The sequence below is a fragment of the Zosterops lateralis genome (genome assembly GCF_965231275.1).
Source record: "Zosterops lateralis genome assembly, chromosome: 11".
Taxonomy (NCBI): domain Eukaryota; kingdom Metazoa; phylum Chordata; class Aves; order Passeriformes; family Zosteropidae; genus Zosterops; species Zosterops lateralis.
This window is the reverse complement of record NC_139771.1, coordinates 5,144,891-5,165,871: the sequence shown is the minus strand read 5'-3', so window position 1 is coordinate 5,165,871 and position 20,981 is coordinate 5,144,891. Positions and strand designations below refer to the sequence as shown.

The 20,981-nt window shown below is 41.5% G+C and overlaps 1 protein-coding gene across 1 annotated transcript in view; it reads right to left on the bottom strand.

Moving 5' to 3' along the window:
* IPPK (inositol-pentakisphosphate 2-kinase) overlaps positions 1-15,885 on the bottom strand; it is a 28,300-nt gene extending 12,415 nt beyond the window's left edge. Inside the window, exons 1-2 of the mRNA XM_083869518.1 lie at positions 15,757-15,885; positions 2,520-2,567 (exon numbers count right to left, since the gene is read on the bottom strand). Coding sequence (XP_083725644.1) covers positions 2,520-2,567; positions 15,757-15,837 — 129 coding nt within the window. The 5' untranslated portion in view covers positions 15,838-15,885. The remainder of the gene's footprint in view (positions 1-2,519; positions 2,568-15,756) is intronic.
* Positions 15,886-20,981: the final 5,096 nt, after the last annotated feature.

Genomic DNA, 20,981 nt, shown 5'->3' with positions numbered 1-20,981 from the left:
AGAAATCTCTGCTAATTCCCATTTACAGATGGTTCTGACCTGGTTTGCTGACATACACAGCACCCACAGGTTTGTGTTTTGTTTGGTTGGGGTTTTTTAACATATATACACAGACTCACACTGGGAAATAAACATTTCATTAAAATTTACTGCTGCCACTGTTACTACATAGAAAGACTCACCAGTTAAAAAGACCAATACAACCATAAAATTATAAATTTTATTTAAAATGTATAGATTAAAACATCTTTTAAGAGCAAGTATATTTGATATATCTAAATAAAACTAAAAACATCTAACAGGCTACTTGAGCATCACCTTTAACATCAAAAATCACTAAGATAAAAAGCTTTTGAAGGACCCATCATTACTGCCAGCTCATTCACTAAAATTCAAATATGCTTCATACAATATTTGTTTTAATTCTTTCATGAAGATCATATACAAAAATAGCAATATGCAATTACAAGCACTCCATGGGGCCTGACACTTGACTATCTGTTCAAGCAATGCAAACCCTACAGTTACATTATTGAGTATTTTTCAATCATAACAATAAAGTTACAATTCACAATAATATCACCTTGTTCAACTACTGGATTATATAATCTCAAATTCATAATTAAACAGATAATTAAAAATACAAAGCAGCATGCAGACTTCCTTCCCAAGGGAGTTAAGCAGACTGAGACCTATTTGTTCACATCTGAATTTCAGTGTGTGTATTACTAGAAAATATTTTGCTTGAACTGCTTCCTTCAGCATTGTTTACCTTGGATGACCTGTGATGTCATGCACAGACACAGAACTTTTCAGAGCCTAACTCATTTTGCTTAAGTCAGGAATACAGATTACTCCTAAAAAATAAACCCAGACATTTTCCCTGTCATTGTTGCTATGTGTAAATTCATCCCAAAACTCTGATTCTCCACAATTTGTTTACTCATCTGATGATAAAATATTTATTCTGTTTTGCTCCAAGAAAAAATGGTCCTTTGAAAAAAATCAAATCACCAGAATAAGTAAATATATGCAAATTACAAAACCTTCTATTTAGAGGGAATTGTGTATCACAAAGTCCACACACTCCCAGTGCAAGGCAAATGCAGAACACTGGAATGTGTCTGCCCAGCCTCGGTGCTGTGGTGGGCAATTGAAAAGTCTTCCTGCCTTCCTTTGTGACTTCCTCATACTTTGTCAATTTTTAAAAAACAATTACTATGCAACAATCTCTTTGAACTTAAAAAAAAGTTAAAGAGGAAAAGGGGCAGGTACTCAGAGTTCTGTTTTCTTAAATAAACTGCAACAGACTGACTTTATGTAAAAAGTTGTGGTCTAGTCCTCTCCTGCTGCACTAAAAATTGAGATAAGCACTGTTTCCTCTCTCGTGATGCGCCAGACTCATCACTGTTCTTGTTAACACTAAACATTATCATCTTGGGCTACTACAGAACCACGAGATACATTTTTTGAAATCCTGCCAATATAAGCAGCTCAAAAATCTACTTGAATCATTCTTTGGTTTTACCAGACCTTTTTTCAAGTTAAATAGTAGCAGAAAGACCATCAAATAACTCATACATATACTGTGTTCACTAATTTTGCCTTCCTCTACTTTGGCAACTTCTCCCTTGTTAAACTGAATGCTTTTCACATTCATCTTCCTGCTTTAGAACAATAAAATGCCCTTTCTTGACGTTTACTTTACATTCATCCTTGTTTCTTTTTTCCTAAAATGAAGCACACACACCAGTTCTCAGCAGAGCCCCAAGGCTGTTTGTATTTATTTCCTTCATCAGAACAACCTGTCACTGTGTCACTGTACCTCACAAAGCCGCGTTCAGGAGCTGCTGTAACTCAAGCCATTGTTATGTTTATGCTCCACCTTTGGTTATTGATCATTTTTTATCCCTGTTAAAAGAAATCTAAAGTAACTCACTTCAGCTCTTTTTTGAGCAGGAAAACCTTAGTGTACCATCAAAGAAACTGTAAGATTGTGTCCTGCCACGTTGTTTTTCTAACAGACAGAACACTAAAATCACTCACTGACAGGGTATTCTGTGAACATTTCATGTGTTTGTTCAGGTTCCATGGCTCTTTAGCCACTGAACAGGTGGCCAACAGCAGACTTTGACCATGACACCAGCTCTGTGCAGCTCCTGTTCTGTCCCACCTGGCTACAGCCAGGAAAACTCCTTTTTTCCTCAGCATCCCTGGGCTGCCACAGGTGGACATGGAACATTTACACTGTGCCACAGCTGCCTTTACAGAAAGCTCTGCCCCCTGACACAGCAGCCCCACACAGAGCTCTTGCTATGAGCACTCACATCGTCCTGTTACATAAGACAACCTCAGATTTCCTCCTGTTGCCAAACCCCCTGAAACACAGGCACATTTCAAAACAGGCATTTGTTCTTGCTCCTGCCAGTCACGGCTCTTCCACAGGTTTCTTGTTTCTCCTCACACTGGCTATTAGTTTACCCAAGGGCATTCAGCAACAGGACATGTTTACATCTTACCTTATTCTGGTTGGGAGGGGACTTGAGGAACCGCAGCACCACACAGCGCTGGAGAAAAATACAAAAAAATAGGATTTCATTAGCATTTATCAACAGCACAATTGTCTCATCCCCCAGTCTACTTCTCTGAAAAATTAAGGAAAAAAAAAAAAAAAAGGCAGCACATTTTAGATGATTATTTCACTCAACTTGAAATCAAATATGCCAGCTGAAATCAAACACAGCAATGTCTGCTGCCAGCTCTGCCATCAGCTTAACGAGGTGGCCACTCCAGCCCCTCTGCAGTTCCAGTCACCAAGTGCTCCAGGGAAATGCTCCCTCCCTTACAGCACTGCTCTAAAACCTGGGAAAGCTCATATGGAACCAACACTCACAGCCTGGCATTGTGCACTGAGGCTCCCAAAAGGAGATACAAGGCCCATTCCACTTACAGCATCAGCACAGCATTACAGATTATCAAGGAGACACTGAACAGTCACCAGCAGCACTAAACTGAACCCTGCTACTTATAAACTCCTGCAGAGTAAATACATAACACAGGAACAAATATAGCAGGTTTCCAAATATTTTACCTGAAAACCATAGGAAAAACTCATTAATTTTTGTAATTTTTTTCAATTTTTATCAGTTTTGTAACAATTCAAAAAGCTTGACATATTAAAATCTGACACGATGTTAAAGAATGTGTTAAAAGGCAGCACACAATGCTGCCTCTGGTCTGCCTAAATATCTGATCCTAGGAATATTTACTCTCACTGATGGAGTTCAGCCTGTTCAGGTACAATGGGGATACCAACAACTGGACACCACAGAGGATAGAGACAAACAGCTGTTTTCCAGAGTGATCTCTTGGCCAGTCTGGCTCCATTTGGGCCTTTCCAAGACACAACAAAAAGTATTACATTCCATTTAAAGCCCCACCATGTAAGATTCTCTGACAAAGACAATGCAGACAAAATATCCCAGTTACACTTCAGGTTTATGGAATCCAAGCTTTTTCTTTTCCAAATTATTTGCCATTACAAAACTTCACATAGCACGACAGCACCAGATCTATTCCATATTTCAGAGCTGAAAGCTGTTTCTGCACAGGCTGAGGGAGAGAGCTGCAGATATCTTCAATTACTAACATGGAGAGAAAGAGGAAACAAGCAAAACTAATGACAATATGCCATCCAAAACAATAACAAACTAGATCAAGGTTCAGACATTGCCACTGAAACCCAGACAAGGCCCCTTCCAGATCTAAGAAATCTCACACCACCATAAACCTCATCGTTCACCCACATCTGGAAAACATTCTCACATAAAAGGAGACTTTGCTGTTAATTTGGTTTGTCCTGGAAGATGAGTGTCCCAACAGCAAACGAGATCCCACCAGAGGGGTAATTAGAGTCACCTGGATTTGACAAGTCTCCTGGAGCCACTTCCTCTCCCACTGTGCCCTACACACAGGTGACAGAGCCCAGCCCTGCTGAGCTGTAGCTCTGTGTGCAGAGTCTGTTACTCTTACAGTGTTCCAACCACTTGGATCTCCTGCTTTAATTATTCATAAATAAGTGGAACAGTGATGGAGTGATCTGATTATCACTTCTAATCCACTCAGAAACATGATTCTGTATTCTTTCAAGGCTAGTGTAGATATTTATCTTTTAATCAGTTCCCAGACAAGACTCCAACCAGTGCTATGGAAAACCTGGTTTGCTCTCACAGGACTCAGGACAGTATTTGTTCATCAGCAAGTCATTTCTGATTTGGCAAAATGACCAAAATTACACATGGCAAAAGAAGAACGTGTTGCAGGTCTAAAGATGTCAAAAGGAAACAGCACTGTTCAAACAAAACTTCATGGATGCACTTAAACCAACCAGCCCACACTACATTTTAGTGAGACTATGAGATGATTAGAGGAGACAAAAAAAAACAAAACCATCAACAAACAAAAACCCACCCCAAAAACAAACTTCAAAAAAACCTTCAAAACACTTCTTTCCTACTTTGAGACAAGTTTCCAGCTAGATCCATCCCTTTGTGCATTTCAATACCCAGTTCCACAGCACCAAGGTTAACCCATCAGATGTCACAGATGCCAACTGCTCCAAAAATATTGGCCCACATTTTTCATGCTATTGCATTTCTGATTTACTTGGCTGATTCTTTACTTGGAAATATTGTGGGTGGTTGTTGCCATGAAGTTTTTTCTAGTTATCTTAAAATGCCTTCAATTTTTTTATATTTACAGATTGAACACCAAATATGTGCCATACTTGTCTGCATGCACGAGAATGGCCCAAATCCCAAAGGGAACAGATCTCTGAAGAGGTTGTCACTACTCCTTTGCACCTGAAGAATCAGATCAACTCGACCCTAATGCTTCCTAAATTTCCTTCTCCACAAGCAGTGGAAGGGCTCAGAGAGGTGCCCAGCACCACTTCCATCAAGGCACTGTCATCATCAGAGTATTAGTTAGCTGGGTAACAGTCCCAGGGAGATAAAATAGCAGGCTGCAAGCAGAAGGGGGAAAAAAAGAAACAGTGCATGGATGTAGGTAAATGTAACACATAAAACATTTAAAGGCTTCATATCTTTTGATGTAAGATAAGTTAGAAAAATAATTAATTCAAAGGAAGAATTCTCTACAGTTATTTTTAATCTCTCCATATGTTCAGTCTCCATTTAGTGACAAAAGACTAAAAATAACCAACTCATCAGAACATCACATACAAGTGCTTTTACTCTCAAATAAGGAATTTAAGGACAACTCTCACATGAGAGCAGAGCAGTTTGATCGCAGATAACAACGTTCTTAGCGGCTGCAAGACCTTACTAGGGCTACAACAACAACCATTTCCAATTGTTATGGAAAACTGAAAACAAACAGTGGCAACAAGGATACCCAAACTTGCTTGTCTGAGAACATCCACCAGCGCTGGGCCGGAGATGATGTAACCAGAAGTGCTCCTGAGGAGCTCCATCCCAGCCCCCAGCGCCAGGAGTCTGCAGTTTACAGCCCCACCGAGAAAGGCCGACACTCTCCTTTAGCACCTCGTCACCAAACAACTGTTCGGGTTAGAGCACAACAAAGTTAAGGGTTGTCAATAAGGAGAGAAGGAGCTGTGAAAATACTCAAAACCAGCGGGATGTGTACACACACGGCTCTTTGTCCTCGTGTGTCCTGGGGAAAAAGGGTCCTGGGCTTGGTCCCTAAAGCTTATCTCTGAGAATTTTTATTCTCCAGAGCACTTACTACAACTATTATATTAATCTTCTCAATAAAATCCGAAAAATAAAGTAATCCCTGGTAGCTCGGCCAAAATATGACTGGCATCAATCCAGGTATTTTAGATTAGGCAGTAGCATTATGAAACCAGGATAAAAGCTTACATTTGTTTCTTTACAGCTTGGTGTTTGATATTGACCTTATTCTATGACCTCACTGTCATAAAATGCAGGCCTCCTGAACCGGAGAGTTTTTAGAAGTTAAACACAACTGGGGCAAATCTATAATCTTGATAGTCCCCTTCAGGGAACAACCTCGTTTGCATCACGGAGATTTTTTTTCAGGTCTCTTGCTACATTAGTAACAAAAATCTAGATAAGAGTTGGTGGCAGCGAAAGGAATAGGAAAAATTAAAATTAGCTCAACTGCTGATAAAATTCCTTAGATATACAGAAAGATGTGTATTTTCCCTCTCACACGGGTTTCTGTACAAAAACACAACGAATTAGCCTGTCCAAACACAAAGCCTGGGAAACATCAGCTTCTCCTTTTCCAAATAAGCAGGTTCACGTCATTTGTTATTACTCTATTATTACTCTAGCAGCACACATTAACTGCTTTTGTCTGGAGGCAAAGCATTACTCTGACATCGCCTTCCAAAAGGGAAAAGATTCTCATCTCGTTGATTCCCGACTTGTGCTCACATATGTAACATCGACTGGGAGAGAACAAGACTCTGAGAATCAACTTTTTAAGTCCCAAAAGGAACTCCACCCCCCTTCCCACACCCATCACCTCCCTCACTCCACGCCACCTCATAAATTCTGGCGTCTAAAATCTCACCAGTATTTTTGCAGGCACTGTTATTTCACATGACAAACTTACCTAACTGTTGCTTAAAAAAGCACACAATACAGAAACAGAGTTTCTTACAGAGTAAGAAAATATATCTTTCTTTTAAAGTTTGCGTATAAAAGTCACAAGTTTCCAATTATAAACATGAGGTGAAACACTCTCAAAGACTGGTAACAAATCTTCTCTACGATTCTTACTCTGCTATTTTTTGCAACTAATTTCACACACCACCACCGACCACTGCCAAAGGAGATGAAGATACAAAATCAAATACTTTTAGAGAAAATAGTGTCTGTAAAGGCTCTGAATTTCTTTATCACTGGTTATTTAATTCACTGTTTTGCTGACCCTGAAGAACTACCAAGAACTTATCAAACACAGCTCTAAGGATGCCAGACTGTGGTTATTCAGTGCTACCCAATCACTGTGGGTTTACATCAACCTACAGCAATGACACCTTCAGAAAGTACATTCTAATATTCAGTCCAAGGGAGGGAGACAAACTAAACACACTGATATGCAAATACTGATTATTGACAGTTCCAAGGGTACACAACATGAACTATGGAATTGTTTAGCTGATATTAAGCTATTCCTGCAGTAGCACATTGCAGCTGCATACAGTATTCCTCAACTAAAAAAATTATTCTTTTTTTAATCCAAATCTATACCCCATATTCCCTTAAATTCCAATTCTAGCTTGAGGGATTTGAAGAGAAAACAATGGTTTTCTATTCAGAAAATGAAATTTCTGGGAAGGGAAAAATTGGACAAAGAAGTGTTATCTTCACATCTCAGAAAAGACAGTGACAGGGAGAATTCCTCCTTCTGAGAAATGACAGAACTCAGTGAAAACATGCCCACCACACTGCCCAAGCACTTCAGCCAAAGCTTACCTTCATAATACTCAACACAAGAGATTTTTAAAGGTCCCCTCATCCAAGGTCAGTGTGCTGTGCAATGTTCAGGGTAATAAGAGGTGGAAACAAACTTAAGTGCTAGAAAATTTTGCAGCTTTTAAATGAAATACACTGGCAATACCACACACAATTGCTTTCCAACTCAGTTTTGTTCTACATAAGGTGGATAAGATCACCCAAAACAAAGTGAGGAAAGCTACATTTCCTGCCAGTATGGAGGAAGTTTAGCAACTGGTCACATGTAGTGCAAAGAAGCATTCAGAAATTGGAACAATGCTCTTATTTAGCACAGGAGTCCTTGAAGAACAATGGTTTTATTTCTTAACATGAATAAAGGATTTCTGGCATGGCATCTGGCCTGACACCATTCAATATGGCAAACCATTATCTGAAAGCAAACCCTCCATACTTGTTTGCTTTAGCACAGAGCTCACAGCTTGCATCAGACTTCAGGTGCTCCTTCCGATTTTTCTTTTCTGCTTAGTTATGATCTCGATTCCCGTGAGAGTCAAGCACCACCTCAGGTTTCACTTTATAGCTGAGCTTCTATAACCTTGCAATACACAGATGGTACCAATTCCAAGAGAATTTAATGATTGCACTGTGCAAGACTGAGAAGGAAATGTCTGCCCTTCAGCCAAACCAGCTAATCAGAGTACCTGAAATGATATCAAGTGATACACCCACTGGTACGAGGTGGAAACACATACCAGAGAGAGAACAGGATGAATAAACCCATTGATGCCTGGCCCTCAGTGTGCATTAGCACTGTCTGGGTTAGCACAGCACATGGCCCTGCTGTCCTTGCTGTGAAACAGGGAAAAAATGTTCCTGAGCATTTAAAAGCATATCAAATACCTCATCCATCTGTAAACAGGTGGGTTGTACCAAGGAGAACATAGAAACACATCCTCAGCCTCTCCCTTTAAGCTGCTCTAAAGCCTCCCTATCAGCAGCACACAGTTCCCAGCATGATGCTGCCAAGTCATCTGATGTTATGTTGGGGAAACCAGGCGTTCCAGGAAATTATTAATGGGGGGAGGAAATAAAGAGTCAAAACAGTGAGAGGGATTAGAATGAAGTTAAACAATTAAATGGACAGTAAGAACAAGTGAATAATTCTCAGCATGCAGAACAACTCAGCCAGAAGGCACCTAAGCAAGCCCTGTGCTCATGTAGAATCCAGTGACTCTGTTCTTTCCTGAGTAAAAGCAGGTTAGGGAGGACAGTTCAAGGAGGTCAGAACATTTCCTTGACAATTTATTCCATGTCACAGAGAAATCCACCCAGGCAAAAGGAGCAGCCACTGACAAGCTGTGAGGGAGGAAGAACCAAAACAGTGAATAAAGCAGGTTCTCAGACTGAGCACTCCCACACGGCTTTGGGGCAGCCAGGCAGCTTTATCCAAAACAACCAACCCACAGCCAGCTCAGGGCAGATACAGGAGCAGCACAGAAACCCCATCACTGCGTTGCGAGCACTTGTAACAGACACAAAAGAAATCTTTTTAAGACAAAAACTTGATCTCAACTGCAAAAGGAACTCATTCAAGTTTGAGCCAGCACTGAACCCAACCAGAATAAAACCAGGATCATTTTTAATCAAGGCTAATGACCTCCTGAGCTTGACTGCAAAACTGGGATTTTACATTTTCACTGCATATAGCCTTCAGCACTCTCAAAAGTCACTCAAAAAAGAAAGAAATAGACCCAAAGTAGAGTTTGAATTTCCAAAGAAGGTCACCAAAAGACAAGCCTGCTCCAACACTCATTATGAGCAAAAGACAGCACCTCTGAAACAAGTGTTCTGCAGGGAGCAGAAGGTGCTGCTGCAGTTAAGTGATGGCTGCCACATGGGATTAGTGTCAGAGCTTCTGTCTCTCATCTCCAGCCACACACACGCTGGGATTTCCCATCTGCACCTACAAAGCTGAAGGCACTTGTGTAAGAAAAGTTTTAATTCTGCCTTTCTGCTCCCTTTCCTCTCCACATTCAGCCCTGCGCCCAGTGCCACCTTCCCTTCCACTCCATGGAGACGCTAAACTGCTCTACATTCAGAGCATTCTTCCACTGCAGAAACCTGGTAAAAACACGAGAAAAATTTAAATTTAACTACTGGTACAACATGGAATTGAAATCCTGATACAGAATTAAAATTCCTTGATGTTGACTCAACCTAATAACTTGGGGGAAGTGTGTGTCAATAAAAAGCTTCACAGCTAAATCACAGAATTGGAAGTACTTCCAACTTTTAATTCTTTGTTTATAGTAAAACTTTTGTAGATTGTACTCAAGTAGAGTTAGTTCAATTAGTTATGGCATCCACAGTCACAGTTGTACCTGTTTAGCCAAAAAACTAAACACAAAAAAATACAAAACTATCTCTTTTTTCATCCACTGACCACAGATGTGTATCTAAATATCAATTAGCCAAGGTCAATGCAAGGACACCTACAGTTCAATACAGGTGTCACAAAGGTTTCCAAATTCCAGCTCAAACTGGTGATTGTTCTCTGTCTGTAAAATTCCATTGTTGTGCACAGCAAGACAGGCATCTTCCTCCTTTTTCACTGGTGACACACCCTGAGCACATACTTGGCTTTTTCAACTGGTTTTCATAGCTGCTTCAGTCAATTTGGGCAGAACTGACTACTTGTTTACATTAAGTTAAAAAAAAAAAAAAAAAAAAGCAATGACAACTAAGACAGAAGAACGATTACCTTCAGTCATCCATCTCTCTTTCTATCCTTTTGTCTAAGTAGGTAAAAGGTGTGGAGGTGTGGGGGTTTTGTTAAACAATGTTTAGAGTTGGACACTGCTGAGATATGCACACACCCAAAAAAAGAAAACAATGCTGGAGAAGCCAGCTCAAAGAAATGCCCTATGAAATTTAAAAAAAGCCACACACATACACAAAAAAAAAAAAAAAAAAAAAAAAAAAAAAAAAAAAAAAAAAAAAAAAAAAAAAAAAAAAATCAAACAGAGGAGGCAGAAAATTCTATAGAACCAGACACAAAACTCCTCCCACACGATTCCCAAATCCATCAGAAGTAAGAATTAGCACAGGTTTGTAATGTAAATAGAAGAATCATCAGGAAGACAAAAATGTTTAAGTTCAAGCCTTACCAAAATTATGCCTTTCCCATTAGCCAAAATAAAATTCAACAACAGTTGCATTTTACCTTTTCTGGTAATACTTTTCTGTAAAAGAACCAAGAGACCAGAATGTGGCCATATTTTAAATCAGAGCAATACTAAGAGAAGGCCATTAATAATAAACTATTGTATTTATAACCACAAGAACAGCTAACTGAAGATTTTTTAATACAGGAATCAGCAGCCTGTTCTATATTTTCATGAAATCAAGACACTCATTAATGAAAAAAAAATCATAAAAGAACTGAACAGAAAACAGAACACAACTGAAAAATAATTTGCTTTATAATCAGGGACCTGGAATTTCTCAGGAACAGCTTGGAATTTTGGGGGATGTCAGTACTTGCATAAACTTCAATAGCACAACACAAATTCAGGCAACTCCACAGAGCAAAAAAACAACAGAAGAAACAGGCCACACAAATTTTGGGACTAGTACAAAATGACATCATCAGCAAAAGCACCTTAAGAAGATTCTCTCAACGAGACAGCAATTAGTGACCAGCACCGTCCCTTTCAGCCAAACAAGACCAGAGGAAACCTGCAGACAACCAAGTCATTCCTACCAGGAGCTTTCTACTCTTTCAACAACACCCTTCTGCCTAAACATACAAACCTGTCCTCTCCTCCTAAGTAGGTTTATTGCAACAGAACTGAACTTGTCATTATTCTTATAAACAAAACAACTAACCAGCCACAGGAAAACTATTTCATAATGCAAAGGCATTATGAGCAACAATTATCTACCCTGATTTGACACAAAGCCCCTTCTCATAGAGTTCTGTCAAAATCCCAAACCAGACCCCTCTCTCTCCCCTCTGTGCAGAGGTGACTCCCTGCACTTGCTCTGCAGCATCATAATGCCAGTGCCAGCAGAAGGAGCCACAGGTGCAGTGACAACAGAGACTGCTGCTAAAACACAAGGTACCGCTCTCTCCCTGCACCTCTGCTCACTACAGTCCCCTCTGCACTCGGCACAAGGATGGGGAAGCTTCTAAAGCAGCACTGGGACATCCTCCATCTTTACCACAGGTCTTGAAGGGAAAATAAATATCACAGAGAAAAGACACATTTGTTTACTGCAGGCACTGATTTTGAGAATCTTCTGCAAGCAAGCTTGATTACCTGGCTTGACTCCCTCATCCAGACTTCTGTGCTGGGCTTCACTTACTCTCTCTACCTCCCCTCCTTTTCCTACTTGTAAGCTCACAGATGCTCTGGAGATGGTTTATGCATTTACTAATTAAGTCCTGTACCAAACCCCAAAGATATCTGCTGGAACTGCAAACATTCCAAGACATTGAGTAGATGAACAGTAACAATCCAGGCATCTGAAGCCATAAACCACAACCTTTTGCAAGCACATGCCAAGGTTGTTCTAGACCATCTCACTGAATAAAAACCAAACTGAGGAAAAAACCCTTCCTATCTTCCAGTTCCCCATATTCACCCTGAAACACAGCTTCAATGTTCAAATGTGTTTCAAAATTAGGTTTTTGGTTACCATCATTTCTCAACACACAAGAAGTAAAACAGAGGCCAGGAGGAATGTACACACTCCATGTCATAAAGCAACTGCTGCAGACTACAAGCATATGTTTCAACAGCAGAAGGAAGAAACCCAAGTTATTATTCCTAGAGTTGCTTACACTACTCTGTACAAACATCTACTGAAGCCTTTTGAAATGAAGCGTTAAGTGTCCCATAAAGAGCAAACAACTGATTAAAGTGCAGAACGCCAAAGGAGGATTTCCAGCTCACTTCTGATCTGCACTGCAGAAAGACACAACAGCCTACCAGGGGATAACTGCTCTGCAGCAGCTCCTCTGAACCCTCTCTACTGCTCATGAGTAGGGAGGAGGAGGAGGGAAAGCACTGCTTTGCTCTTTTTTAAAATCTGAAGCCAAATCTGAAGCAGGAGTGACTCTCCACTAAAAACTCTGGGGAAAAGAAACCTCCTTTCTAAACCAGCTGGTGGGCTGTGATGGTGCTTGGTTTCTGTATCTGTCCTGCAGCACAAATGTCTCACCAACACCTCAGAGTTACCAGCTGTATTTCACACTAGAATCAAGAGGGAGGAAAGTTGTCTGATCATTCTAGCACTTCAGCAAACTGCAAGACTTCACAAAGGCCTTTCAACCACAATTCAGTTTCAATTTGGATTAATTCATTCACAGCTTCAATAAAAACCAAAAGGAAGAACTTGATCATGAGAGACATTTGTACCATAGTTCTGTACATCTTTGGGAACTTTAGATTCTCCAGAACTGAAACTTTAAAAATTCATGAAAGCAGAAATTTGAGTACTCATCAAGCAAGCAAGCACAGAGCTCTGGTGATAACAATGGGAACTGGAAATGCTCGGCAGGCATTCCATCTCTATTCACCGTATCACTGTCTGAGTGCTGCCAAACTAATTAAAGTCACTCTGTAAACCACCACTGTAAGAAGAGACGTGTTGGGTATCCCATGCCGTGCCTCAGGATCCTCATCCTGCACTGGATAAGGAACGGAGATGCACTTGCAGTGATTTCAGCACACAGCGAGACTCCTGTCCCTGTTGCATCCTGCAGGATTAATAACCAGCAAGAGGAAAAAGCACAGCAAGCACTGACAGCACTTTCATAGAAACAGCAGAGCATGTTCCATAGGATGCCAGCATCCCACTGCCAGACAAAGCTTTGTGTGGAGCCCTGGAAAAGCGCCTGTGTCCGGGGCTTATCAGCACTGCCAGCAGAGCTCTTTGTTGGCCATGTGATTTTTCCATGACCAACTTTTTAATTTGGTACTCTACTGGATCAACAATGCGTTACATTCATGCCTTAAAGGGAAACCTGCAGGGAAGGGAGCATCCTTAAGATATAAGCAGAGCCCTAAACACAGGAGAGCCCCCTGTGATGGCACTGGCCTTACAGCCCTCACTGTCCATCCCCAGCCCCTCGGGGGCAGGAGCAGGAGTGTCCAGCAGGCCGCCCACCCCACCCCGTGGGCTGCAGACACGACCTTGCACAGGCTGTTACCAGGGCTCCAGGGAGCAGGGCACAGAGCAGGAGCTCAAACACAGCACCCCAGTCCTCATCTCCTGAGAGCCAAAGCAGCTCATGCCCTCTTCTCCACAAGGACAGGGATTCACTTGTTTGTTGAAGTTTAGAAGACAAAACTTTTCAATTTTTCCAAAAGCAAGGAAGAGAGGCTAAGACTTAGAGAGGTAGGGACCAGCTTTCTCTCCACATTTCAAAACACCAGAACATGGAAACAAGAAGCACATGCACTGCTCCAATCTGGCCTCTGTCTTGTGTCTGAGCATCCATTCGTGTGTCTCCACCACCACCAAACCCCCATCCCTTCCTCTGGCACTGAAACACACAAAATGTGAACTGGGAAGCTGCAGAATCAAGTGAGGGCAGCCAAAATGTCTTCTCTGTGCTGCTGATCCGTTCACACAAACCTGAGAATAACTTAACACCAGATCACGAGAATGATGATTAATGGTGCAAGTATGTCCTGGTCTTAAGAGGCACAAAGTTACAATTAACATCTAAATAGTATTTATAGGCTTCAAGTCTACCAGACTTTGTCATCAGTAGGCACAATGACCCAAAGGGTAAGCTTTATTGTTTCAAAGTTGTCTATAAAGGAAAAATTGTATCTATTTCACTTTCACTCCATCTTAAAAGTTTTAGGATCTTGTTAAAAAGAGAACTGGCACGCTCAGCAGTTATTCTGAATCACTGGCTGACTTCCTCACTTTCCACATCTTTAAAGATAATCACAATTACATCACTAATAATCCATTATTTATCCTGATTCCCGTCATCCAGTGACTAAGTAGTTTCTACACTGCCTTTTGAAAAGCTAAAATGTGACAGGAAACAAAATCACTCATGTTCTTCTTGCACCAAAAATAGCTTTTAAATAGTATTTGATATAAAGAAAAAGGGGGGGTGGGGGGAAGCCATAGCCACAGAAGTGCCCCTCCTAAAGTTTGGAGAGCAACACAAGATTTTTAGCATTTTCTCAGGCTTGGTATTTGTTAATATTTTACAACTAATTCATACTTATAAAACAGAAAACACATTAAAAGACTACAGTATTTTCAGTCATTAATTTAGACATAAGTTTAGAAAATTCTTGTCAAGATTCAACTCTTAATATAGATATTTTTCAACAAAAATCCTACATTTCATCATTCTGGCTTTGCTGAGTTTTGATCTGTGAATCATCAAGAACATTCTGTGGCAAATCCATACCAGCTTTTAAACTGAAATACAAATACATCTTTAAAGCACAAAAACAACCACAGGCACTTTTTAGAAAAGGAATAAACTCATTCAAAGGGCACGTATCCCAATATATTAAATGAATAATGTACATGCAAGGGGGGCACGAATACACTGCCAATATAAACTGATACAGAGTCTGTTTCACTGGATGCAGCTTCGTTTAATCATTACTGCCTTAAGTGCTGAACCTATTTTACTGGAAATTTTAAATAAAATACACCTCCATCCCCCCGTGCCCTGCCCCCACCCAAAATAACCGCAGACAAACAAAAAGGAAAAAAAAATCAACAAAATTAAAACCCAGACCAACAGGTATCTGGGAGAAGGGGATGAGGTGCCGGTGGGGGTCACCCCACACCAGCTCTGTGGCAAAGCCCAACCCTGAATTCGAGCCGGGAGCCCGGCCCAGCGCTGCAGCGAGTGCCCAAACTCCCCACGGAGCCGGAGCCGGTGTCAAAGGGAAGAGACGCCTTCACCAGCTCGCTCTCTCCTGTCACATCACCCACACCCGGGAGCGATGATGGAAAAGGTGAATTTTTATCACTTTTCCTCACAGCTCCCCTCTCCAGGCGGCGGCCGCCCGGCCACTGGCTGCTCTCCCTCCCTCCCTCCCTCCCATCGCTACGGGCCGTGCCGGGGTACCCGGGAAACCGCCCGCTCCTCTTCCCCCCGGGACGGGCCCGCTCTCCCCGAGACACAGAACTCCTCCGGGAAAGAAAGCGCCGAGGGCGGGCGGCGGAGCCGAGCGGCCGCTCCCGCCGGGCCGCCCCCCTCACGCGGGCCCGGGCCGGGGCTGCCCCGTACCTGGCAGTGTGAGACGACGAGGCTCTGGTTGCCTTCCCCGTGGTACTTCCATTCATTCTCATCCATTTTCTCCACTTCCATGCCCGGCCCGGGCCGCGCGGAGGGCAGAGCAGCCGCCGGCCCCGCCGCCTCACGCCGCCACCATCGCGGCTGCGCCGCCCGCCCTCGGCCGCGGGAAGTCCCGCCCGCCGCGCCGCCATCTTGGGGCCGGGCAGCGCCGCCGCCGCCGCCATGGCGGGGCCGGGCAGGGCAGGGCAGGGCAGGGCAGGGAGCGGGGCCCGCCCGGCGCTACCGGGGCCGAAAAGCGTCTTCTGGCCCCGGGAAGGGCCGGTCAGAGGAGGGGATGGTCCCGCTCTGCTCTGCAGAGGCCTCACCTTCAGACCTGTGTGTAGTTTTGGGCGCCAGACTATTAAAAAAGGGATTACGCTGTTAGAGAGCACCAAATGAAAATGAGACTGAGGGGAGAGCTCATCTTTATCAGGAACACACCCAGAGCGGGGTCGGCACTGAACGGGCTCCCCTCGGTCACAGCTCCAGGGCTGAGGGAGCTCAAGGAGAGTTTGGACAACGCTCGCAGGGACAGAGGATTTTGGGGTGTCCAGGAGCTGGACTCTGGTCCCGACGGGTTCCTTCCAGCTCAGGGTGTTCTGTGCTATGAGGTGCCCATATACTCAGTGTGTGGAAAATGAGCTCCCAGTAGAGGCCCTGCACAGAGTCCAACACCCAAAACTGGGGAGGTTTTGACCCCTTTGGGATTGTGTTTCACAGAATCAATTAGGCTGGAAAAGACCTCCAAGACCATCAGGTCCAATTTACAACCAGTCCCCACCCTGTAAACCCAACACTAAATGCCGCATCCAGTCTTTCCTTAAACACCTCCCGTCCCTCCCAGTGGCTCCAGCATCCACCTGGGCAGTCCCTTCCAATGTCTTTTCAGCTACAGTTTCGAGCTTGTTTGAATTTTACAGATGTTTTCTCTTGCAGTCAAGTGTCTATTAATTAGCCTTGTGCTCCAATATACCAGGTCGTTCAAATATCCAGTGTTAGAAGCAGAAAGATGAACATCTGTGTAACATTTCTAAAAAATTAAACATTAGGCTATTTTCCCAAGTATGAATCTACACAGACATGATTTATGACAAATAGAAAACCATCTAAAGATCCAAATTCCGTATCACAAAAACAGGATTAAATTCTAGAACCCTTAATTGAGTAATTTCTATGACTGTGAGTTTTGACCACAAGCAGTGAAACTTACCCTTCAATGACCCTTTTAAAACAATCCCTAAGGGCTCTCTGAAATTCCCCCTTCCCTTTCCAGCTTCCTCACAAGGCTCTTCATGACAGGGGCCGGGCTGAGACAAAAGGAGGTAATTAACACTCAGAAACTTTCCTCTGTATAATGAACATTTGTATAATTTGAATAGTACCTAAACTTGACTCTCTATTGCAGCTTTTCTAAAGAAAGTCAGGGTGAAGTAAACTGTGCCTTTTTGATGGAGAGAGAAGATGCACCTAGAAGGCTGAAAATAAAACTTACATAAATCTGCAATGAGTCATTGATATATTTTTTTTAATGTGTGTGGTGTAACTTGAACGCATCATCCAATTTCACTAAAAAAAGGGGGTTAAACAAAATACATGCTAAAATACTAATTGCTAATCACTTTTCCTTTTTTAGCATACTATATATGCCTACATGAAAAAGGAATTCTTGCTCCTTTGGCCATTTGATAAAGATGAAAAAATGACTGTGATTTCTTTAAAGTAGGTTTCTGTCATCTGTGTTTGCAAAGTTTCCTATGTTGTGTTACTAGAAATGCATATCTAAACTACAAGAATTAACCATACTATTCTGACTTTTAAGAGTGTTATAAAAAAGTTTCACTCAGGATTGTAAGCCTGTGGTATTTATGATACTTTCATTAAAAAATAACTGTACTTCAGGGAAATAGTATTTGAACACTTATTAGGCTTACACCGAGAAATACGTAGGGAAATAATACCAATGTATTGTCTTGCAATGGCAAGACTAATTTGTCTCAATTTTAAAAGAAACTCTAGGATAGCATGTTCTTTCATAGTTCTGAAAAATGCACACCTACAGAGTTAAAAATAAAGTGGAATTTTGAGTGCACGGGTAAACAACACTGAGGACACCAAGTTTTAATACTCCTCCTCCAGCAGGGCACTTCCCTCTCCACCTTTTCCTCCTTCTTTCCAAGGTACAGAACTACCACTTGGGTAATTTGAGGTGGTGCCCTGAAAATACACTTGTGAAACTTAAACCTGGAGGGACAAAAGCAAATTTAACGTATGTTAATTCTCCCTGCATTATCATGTCTCATTACTCATTTCAGGTTTTATCTACAACATGCTTGGACTGAAGTATCAGAAGCTTTGGTGCCATTAATGACATTTGGGTATTGCCTAACTGGAATTCCACTGTCAGGTGGTGTAACCACAGCTGGTGTGGACATAACCTGGCTGAGTTTTAATTAAGTGCTTTGAGGTCTGCCAGCAATGAGCTCAGTGACCTGCAAAATTCACCTGGGGTCTCAGCAGATGGCCAGGTATCCTGTGGTATTTCAGTGTGTAAATAGAGGAGTTTAAAACTGCAGCAGGAATGCATAATGTAATAGTGCCTTCAGTTCTCCAGCCCCCACTTCATCCCCTCAGCAGTTCTTTTTTTGATGTCACAGGAAGGAGTTGGGAGAGCACCACAGGCCTGAAATCTCTTTTCCTCAGAGTGCTGTAACTGAATTGTGCTTTATGGCACAATCCCTGTTTCTCAGGATACTTTGGTAGTAGGAAGCTGTCAACACTGGACTCCCTCATTTGCCTTTTTTTGCAATTTTTAAGTTCACCAGGGAATGAGAATGAAATTGTAAGAACAGTCCAAAGTTCATTTATTCTCTTTGAGGAGGAAAAAAAAAGTATCAGGCAAGTATTGAATGTTAGCATTCTTTGCTATAAAAAGGTCATTAAATCCACACCTGAGGGGAAAAAAATAGCATTACCTGAAACTCATTATAAAATTGGGTGCCAATAATGCAAAGGTCTTGTAAGCTCATGAGAAGGATTTTTGCTATAATAGGTACATCTTAGTTCTCCTGGTTCCTAAAATGAAAGGCTTCTATATAAAAGAAAGGAGATTTTGCTCTTTATGAAAAGAGTAATCATGACACAAAAGATCCTGTCCTGTGACTTAGAAACATCTGCCTGGAGAAATCAGGTTTAAAAATCACAAATTCAAGGTAACAAGTCCAAAAATATTACATGGACTTGATAATACCACAGTGAAATTGTGCTACCTAACACTATTACTGTGTGTTTAAAACTGCTACACCATTTTCAGTTTCAAAAGATACAATTATGTTTAAATAGGATTGAGTTTCATACTTTTATTGTTGTATTTATTTTATACTCAGACCAGCAGAAATTTAAAATATTTATGTAACTCACATCATGCAAAGTTTCAACCTTTGTTTTTTTTTTCTTATATCAGGACAACATCACTGCTCCATGCCGCTGTTATTTCTTGAATCCCTGCTTTTTCTACATAATTTCACATGCATACTGTAAGTGTAGGAAATCTCATGCTCTGTCATTTCACTATCTCACACTGACTGAGAATCACTGACCCTACAAAGAAGAAAAGATTAGAATAGGACTCTGGAGTGTGTCATTCGATGGCTTTTTTAGAAAGTATATGTGGTGCTTTGAACCACAGCGAAATATTGTAGAAATAAAGGAAGTTATGTCTTCAGGAACAAGGCTGTAAATAACAAGAAAGGTGATTTTACGTGAATAAAGATAAAGCCACGTCTAACAAACTTCCCACAGATATGGATAAACAGACATTATAATTAGCAAGAACTTTAATTGCTGCATACAGCCTGAGGGAGTTATAAAGCTATAGACAGAGCATAAAGAACTTTGGACTGTATATCTAACTCCAAAGAACTTCCAGGACAGACAATATTTTTTACACATAGACAATTAAAAAACATTTCTTATCCACAAGAGGCCTCTACATTTATTGAAACGAAAAATAACTATTTACCAGTGGGACGTGACCCAAAATACAAACAAATTAAAAGCAGTGTTGTGGTGAATTTTTTTGATTGGTAAGAGAAAATATATAGAAAGTAAGACAAACTGCAGGAGGTCATTAAAGCAAAAGACTCTGGTGAAATCCTCATAGCTTTGACAGGGTATTAAGGCAGAAAGGAACAAGACCATCCCCATCCAAGCACCTCCTCAAATCTGATCCTACAGCCTCTAATCTGCCATCAAGGAAGAAAAGATGAAGGGATAAAGAGCTTTTAGGTCTTGCCTTGTATTAAAGGACATACCAGCAACTAAAAACCGAAATACTCTTTCCATAAAGAGGGGAAAGCAGAGCAGTTCTGTAGCCTGGGCAGAACTCACATAGCCACAGGACTTGTGGTGCTTTCAGGCCAGGGTAACACTCCTCGGTGCAGGTATTGCTGTTAATGTTACACTGTTTGCTCACCATCAAACACCTCTCGCAACTGCTCCTGAGAAAACACTTCATGGAGTCCTATCACAAATACACCCCAGCCTTGTGCTCAGCCCTTGGACCTGTTAATGGTTAAAAGACCGCATTCAACTTCTTTTTGACTCAAGTGAACCTATGTGAACCTCTTTAAACAGGGAGGAGGACAAGTAGATTACCCTGGTTTTCAGCTGAACTGCAACGATTTGGCAACACTTCTGTAGGAAACCTTGAAATCTTCCCCATTGGAACTTTTAGTTCACTGAGTACAAGGTCTCCTGAAGATAAATTAGTAATTGGTGTAAATTGGTCACATGCTAACATTCCAGTTTATACCCAGAAATGCCAAACTGTAATAGATGGGAAACACCAAACAGCAATAGACGGGGTGGTACAGACACACTGGGCATCAGTTTCCTCTGTACTTACTGAGAAATTCAGATTTATGTTCCTTGGTACAGCTATCGAATACTTTCAAAGATAGAGATCCCTCAATTAATATGTACTACCTTTTATTGACTGTAGTGTTAATAATTCTGGAGTGATCTCAGTATGCAAATGGCACCATAAAATTTAATGTTCCGCCCCGACCAGCTCCCTTGAAGAACCCAATTTACTGAAATTGTCATGATTTATATCAATAAGCAGACTGATAAATAGCAAAGAGACACCTTCTCAAATTCTAAACCTCACATCATCTGTC